The 7,481-nt window shown below is 43.1% G+C and overlaps 1 protein-coding gene across 1 annotated transcript in view; it reads left to right on the forward strand.

Annotated features, from left to right (window-relative positions):
- The window catches only part of LOC111968976 (coiled-coil domain-containing protein 162-like), a 20,723-nt gene extending 13,698 nt beyond the window's left edge, over positions 1-7,025 (forward strand). Inside the window, exon 26 of the mRNA XM_023994965.3 lies at positions 6,996-7,025. Within this exon, the coding sequence (XP_023850733.3) occupies positions 6,996-7,025 (30 nt within the window). The remainder of the gene's footprint in view (positions 1-6,995) is intronic.
- Positions 7,026-7,481: the final 456 nt, after the last annotated feature.

A 7,481-nucleotide genomic window follows, 5' to 3' on the forward strand; every position in this document is an offset into this window, starting at 1 on the left:
CGTAATAAAAACTGACCAGTGGAGAGAGAGAGAGAGAGTAGTAATAAACTGACCAGTGAGAGAGAGAGAGTCGTAATAAACTGACAAGTGAGAGAGAGAGTAGTAATAACACTGACCAGTGAAGAGAGAGTAGTAATAAATGACCAGTGAGAGAGGCGAGTAGTAATAAAAGACCAGTGAGAGAGAGCGAGTAGTATAAACTGACAAGATGACGAGAAGAGAGTAGTAATAAAACTGACCAAGTGAGAGAGAGCGAGTAGTAATAAAACTGACCAGTGATAGAGAGAGTAGAGTAAAAAACTGACCAGTGAGAGAGAGAGTAGTAATAAAACTGACCAGTGAGAGAAGAGAGTAGTAATAAAACTGACAGTGAGAGAGGAGTAGTAATAAAAGCTGACCAAGTGAGAGAGAGAGTAGTAATAAAACTGACCAGTTGAGAGAGAGATGTATAAAAAAAGCTGAACCAGTGAGAGAGAGAGTAGTAATAACTGACAGTGAAGAGAGAGTAGTAATAACTGACCAGTGAGAGAGAGGGTAAAAGCTAATAAAACTGACCATGAGAGAGAGAGTAGTAATAACCTGACAGTGAAGAGAGCGAATAGGTAATAAAACTGACCAAGAGAGAGCGAGTAGTAATAAAATGACAATGAACAGCAGTAGTAATAAACTGACCAATGAGAGAGAGAGTAGTATAAAACTGACCACTGAGAGAGAGCAAGTAGAATATGACTAGGAGAATATAAGATCTGCATGATGAAAAGGAGAAAGGGAAGGAGCTGGGTCTCTGAGAGAACCTCTGGTTTTTATGAGCTCAAGGAAAGTATTATCAAAAGAGAGGAATGGAGGAACAGGGAGACGAGAGGAGACATTAAAAATGGAATTTCTGTCCGCCAGCCTCCAACACATGTAATAATGAGACAGCTATAACGCAACATATCACTGTTGTTGTGTGTGTGTGTGTGTGTGTGTGTGTTGTGTGTGTAGGGGACCGATGTGTTTTCATACGCTTTCCTTCTTCCATTCAATTTCTAAATTTAAACATCTTGCTTACGTCCCATTTTCAAACCATAAAAACAAATGGGCAGTTATTTGAAAATGGGTGAACATTGAGTGTTCAAAAGCCATCAGTTAAATCTACCAATACAAAAATCAATTTGGAGCTGAATAAAACTCCTCTGAACAAATATTCAGCGGTTTTATGAATTATGTCAATGAATAACACAGCCTGTATATTATACATTCGTCTCATTCCTAAGGTCCAAGCCTCCACCTCGCTCTCTTTCAGGTTCGACAGTGGGCTGGTGGGCTCTTAAATCAATCATTGAAATATATGGATAATCAGAGAGCTGTCGTGGTTTAAGCACCATGCCGTAGCTTATTCAAACCGAGTAGGCAGCGCAGCGGCATATTTCAGCCAATGTGACGCACTGTTTCTAAGAACAGGTGCGAGGCAGGCGCGATAGGAGGGTCTGGCTGGAGGTCATGGAAAGCAGTTAAACAAGTGAGAGGAGAAGAGAGGAGAGAGAGAGGAGAGGAGAGGAGAGAGAGAGAGAGAGAGAGAGAGAGAGAGAGGAGAGAGAGAGAGCAGAGAGAAAGAGACAGAGAGACACCACCCAGAGAGAGAGAGAAAGAGAGAGAAAACACACAGGAGTGCATTCGCACACAATCACACAGTTATACAGCCACACATACACAAAGTCGCACACAACGCAAGTAAGTACACTGGGACACACACACACAGGCCATGACGAAGGGAAGGCAGCAAGGGCCCTAGCTTGAGGTCATGGAAATCAGTTATAATGGTGCCTTTCACCAGGGAAAATGAGAGGAGCAAGGGGGATCAGACAAGGTCTGCTTTACACACACACACACACACACACACACACACACACACAGGTCTTTATGGTCCGTAGAAGGCAGAAAAATGTAGGCACGCTTTTCTCTCACACAGACTGGGTGGGCTCAGCTGGTCAGCTGGACTTTGCTGGCCAGTGCACCAGGGAGTTCTGCTAAAGCACTAACACACACACACACACAGTTTCCGCTGCATTCAAAGTCGTTGCAGCCACTGCAGATAATAATAAATACATACACACATATACAGTACCAGTCAAAAGTTAACACACACCTACTCATTCAAGGGTTTTTCTTTATTTGTACTATTTTCTAAAAAATTATGAAATAACACCTATGGAATCATGTAGAAACTAAAAAAGGGTTAAACAAATCAAAATAATATTTTATGTTTGAGATTCTTCAATGTAGCCACCCTTTGCCTTGATGACAGCATTGCACACTCTTGGCATTCTCTCAACCAGATTCATGAGGTAGTCACCTGGAATGCATTTCAATTAACAGGGGTGCCTTGTTAAATGTATTTCCTTCTTAATGCGTTAGAGCCAATCAGTTGTGTTGTGACAAGGTAGGGGTGTATACAGAAGATAGCCCTATTTGGTAAAAGACCAAGTCCATATTATGGCAAGAACAGCTCAAATAAGCAAAGAGAAATGACAGTCCATCATTACTTTAAGACATGAAGGTCAGTCAATGCGGAAAATGTCAAGAACTTTGAACGCTCTTCAAGTGCAGTCGCAAAAACCATCAAACGCTATGATGAAACTGGCTCTCATGAAGACCGCCACAGGAAAGGAAAACCCAGAGTTACCTCTGCTGCAGAGGATAACTTCATTAGAATTACCAGCCTCAGAAATTGCAGCCCAAATAAATGCTTCACAGAGTTCAAGTAACAGGAATCAGGCCTTCATGGTTGAATTGCTGCAAAGAGACCACTACTAAAGGACACCAATAAGAAGAAGAGACTTGCTTGGGCCAAGAAACACGAGTAATGGACATTAGACCGGTCTGTCCTTTGGTCAGATGAGTCTAAATTTGAGATTTTTGGTTCCAACTGCCATGTCTTTGTGAGACGCAGAGTAGGTGAACGGATGATCTCCGCATGTGTGGTTACAACCGTGAAGCATGGAGGAGGAGGTGTGACGGTGCTTTGCTGGTGACACTGTCAGTGATTTATTTAGAATTCAAGGCACACTTAACCAGCATGGCTACCACAGCATTTTGCAGCGATACGCCATCCCATCTGGTTAGTGAGACTATCATTTTTCAACAGGACAATGACCCAACACACCTCCAGGCTGTGTTAGGGCTATTTGACCAAGAAGGAGAGTGATGTAGTGCTGCATCAGATGACCTGGCCTCCACAATCACCTGACCTCAACCCAATTGAGATGGTTTGGGATGAGTTTGGACTGGCATGCGTGAAGAAAATAGCACGCAACAATGTGCTCAGCATACGTGGGAATCTCTTTCAAGACTGTTGGAAAAGCATTCCAGGTGACTACTCATGATGCGGGTTGAGAGAATGCCAAGAGTGTGCAAAGTTGTCATCAAGGCAAAGGGTGACTACTTTGAGGAATCTCAAATATGTTCACTATTTATTCTACAATGTTCAAAACAGTAAAAATAAAGAAAAATCCTGTGTGTTGTCAAACTTTTGACTGGTATATTAATATACTAGTGGGGAGAAAAGTATTTGATACACTGCCGATTTTGCAGGTTTTCCTACTTACAAAGCTAGTTGAGGTCTGTATTTTTTCATAGGTACATCTCAACTGTGAGAGACGGAATCTAAACAAAAATCCAGAAAATCACATTGTATGATTTTTAAGTAATTAATTTGCATTTTATTGCATGACATAAGTATTTGATCACCTACCACCAGTAAGAATTCCGGCTCTCACAGACCTGTTAGTTTTTCTTTAAGCAGCCCTCCTGTTCTCTACACTCATACCGTATACTGCACTGTTTGAACTCGTTACCTGTATAAAAGACACCTGTCACACACTCAATCAAACAGACTCCAACCTCTCCACAATGGCCAAGACCAGAGAGCTGTGTAAGGATCATCAGGATAAATTGTAGACCTGTACAAGGCTGGGATGGTATACAGGACAAATAGCCAAGCAGCTTGGTGAGAAGGCAACAACTGTTGGCACAATTATTAGAAAATGGAAGAAGTTCAAGATGACGGTCAATCACCCTCGTCTGGGGCTCCATGCAAGATCTCACCTCGTGGGGCATCAATGATCATGAGGAAGGTGAGGGATCAGCCAGAACTACATGGCAGGACCTGGTCAATGACCTGAAGAGAGCTGGGACCCGTCTCAAGAAAACCATAGTAACACCCTACGCCGTCATGGATTAAAATCCTGCAGCGCACGCAAGGTCCCTGCTCAAGCCAGCGCATGTCCAGGCCCGTCTGAAGTTTGCCAATGACCATCTGGATGATCCAGAGGAGGAATGGAGAAGGTCATGTGGTCTGATGAGACAAGAATAGAGCTTTTTGCTCTAAACTCCACTCGCCGTGTTTGGAGGAATAGAAGGATGAGTACAACCCAAGAACACCATCCCAACCGTGAAGCATGGAGGTGGAAACATCATTCTTGGGGATGCTTTTCTGCAAAGGGGACAGGAGACTGCACGTATTGAGGGAGGATGGATGGGGCCATGTATGCGAGATCTTGACAACACCCTCCTTTCCTCAGTAAGAGCTTTGAAGATGGGTCGTGGCTGGGTCTTCCAGCATGAACAACGACCCGAAACACACAGCCAGGGCAACTAAGGAGTGCTCGTAAGAAGCATCTCAGGTCCTGGAGTGGCCTAGCCAGTCTCCAGACCGTGAACCCAATAGAAAATCTTGGAGGGAGCCGAAAGTCCGTATTGCCCAGCGACAGCCCCGAAACCTGAAGGATCTGGAGAAGGTCTGTATGGAGGAGTGGGCCAAATCCCTGCTGCAGTGTGTGCAAACCTGGTCAAGAACTACAGGAAACGTATGATCTCTGTAATTGCAAACTAAGGTTCTGTACCAAATATTCAGTTCTGCTTTTCTGATGTATCAAATACTTATGTCATGCAATAAAATGCAAATTAATTACTTAAAAATCATACAATGTGATTTTCTGATTTTTGTTTTAGATTCCTTCTCTCACAGTTGATAGTGTAACCGTGATGATATAAAATTACAGACCTCTACATGCTTTGTAAGTAGGAAAACCTGCAAAATTGTCAGTGTATCAAATACTTGTTCTCCCCACTGTATATATATATATATACACACACACAAACATTTTTAATGCCACATGCAACAGTTTCATAGATTTACAGTTCACATAAGGAAATCTGTCAACTGAAATGCATTCATTAGGCCTTAATCAATGGATTTCACATGACTGGGTAGGGGCACAGCCATGACTGGGCCTGGGAGGGCATAGGCCCACCCACTTGGCAGCCAGGCCCACCCACTGGGGAGCCAAGTCCAGCCAATCAGAATTAGTTTGACATTACAAAAGGGGTTTATTACAGACCAAAATACTCCTCAGCACCCCCACCCCCACCCCCAACCAGATGATCCCGCAGGTGAAGAAGCTGGATGTGGAGGTCCTGGGCTGGCGTGGTTACACGTGGTCTGCGGATGTGAGGTGGGACGTACTGCCAAATTCTCTAAAATGACTTTGGAGCCAGCTTATGGTAGAGAAATGAACATTAAACGATCTGGCAACAGCTATGGTGGACATTCCAACAGTCAGCATGCAAATTGCACCCTCCCTCAAACTCGAGACATCTGTGGCGTTGTGTTGTGTGACAAAACTGCACATTTTAGAGTGGCCTTTTATTGTCTCCAGCACAAGGTGCACCTGTGTAATGATCATGTTTAATCAGCTTCTTGATATGCCAGACCTGTCAGGTGGATGGATTATCTTGGCAAAGGAGAAATGCTCACTAACAGGAATGTAAACACATTTGTGCCCAACATTTGAGAGAAATAAAGCTTTTTGTGCGTATGGAACATTTCTGGTATTTTCTATTTCAGTTCATCAAACATGGGACCAACACTTTACATGTTGCGTTTTTATTTTTGTTTATTTTATTTAAAAAATGTACATCCAACTTCTTGCAATTTTACACATTTTGCCATGGGGCAAAGAGAAAATGTCTAATCTCATGCTATTCTACACATTTTGCCATGAGGCTGAGATTTTTTGGTGGCAGTTTTAAAGTGGATTTACTTGAATTCTACATTTTATGACGTGTTCTTACGCTAACAAAAACGGGTAGAATGTTCTTTTAAAAAGTCACCAGAACGGAGACTTTCAATATCGTTCTACAAAAATGTCTCCCAGGGGCCTTGCCACCGGACTCCAAGCCCACCCATCTGTAAACAGCCCACCCAACGACCTCATCCCCATATTGTTATTTATTTTTGCTCTTTTGCACCTCAGTATCTCTACTTGCACATCATCATCTCTCCCTCCAGTGTTCATGCTAAATTGTGATTACTTCACCACTATGGCCTATTTACTGTCTTACCTCCCTAATCTTACCTCATTTGCACACACTGTATATAGACTTTTTCTACTGTATTATTGACTGTATGTTTGTTTATTCCATGTGTAACTCTGTGTTGTTGTTTGTGTCGCACTGCTTTGCTTTATCTTGGCCAGGTCGCAGCTGTAAATGAGAACTTGTTCTCAACTGGCCTACCTGGTTAAATAAAGGTGAAATTTAAAAAAATTAAAAGCCTGCCACTAAGATTTCCAGAGGAAACACTGCAAACACACTGATATGATAATAATCCACACAAAACTACATTTCACGTGACGTCACAAAAACAGATCAAATCTCTCACATATACACTACAGGACGCAAAGGAAGGAAGACAGAAACAACGAATGGTCGAAATAGAGAAGGGGGAGTAAGGCGGAAAGGAGAGGAAAAAGAGGGGACGGAGGAGAGAGAGAGAGAGAGAGGAGTCGTTGAGGATCCAGGTGGTCCCTGCCCCTGAGCCTGCAGTATCCTGGGTACAGCACTTACGTGTGTGTGTGTGTGTGTGTGTGTGTGTGTGTGTGTGTGTGTGTGTGTGTGTGTGTGTGTGTGTAGTGTACATACACATGTTTGTCTCTGTGTGTGTTCTCTGACAGGAGGGAAGTGGAGAACCTGAGACCATGTAAATGTGATCACCAGGACTCGGGGCCTGATTGGGATGCCGGCCACGTATGGTTAAATATAATTGCAAAAAACCTTTTCCAAATGTTCCGGCGGTCTAACGAAAAAATGGGAAGGAAGGATTTACAGCCAATTCCCCGGTCTTTCTGATGGAGAGAGGCACAGACAACATGTGTGTTTGTGTGTGTCTGTCGGTATGTCTGTGTAAGAAAGGGTTTTGTGTGTGTCTGTGTAAGAGAGGGTTTTGTGTGTGCCTGTGTAAGAGAGGGTTTTGTGTGTGTCTGTTAAGAGAGGGTTTTGTTTGTGTCTGTGTAAGAGAGGGTTTTTGTGTGGTGCCTGTGTAAGAAGGGTTTGTGTGGTGTCTGGTAAGAGAGGGTTTTTGTGTGTGTCCTGTTAAGAGAGTTTTGTGTGTGCTGTGTAAGAAGAGGGTTTTTGTGTGTGTTCTGTGTAGAGAGGGTTTT

The sequence above is a fragment of the Salvelinus sp. IW2-2015 genome, linkage group LG9, assembly GCF_002910315.2.
Source record: "Salvelinus sp. IW2-2015 linkage group LG9, ASM291031v2, whole genome shotgun sequence".
Lineage (NCBI taxonomy): Eukaryota > Metazoa > Chordata > Actinopteri > Salmoniformes > Salmonidae > Salvelinus > Salvelinus sp. IW2-2015.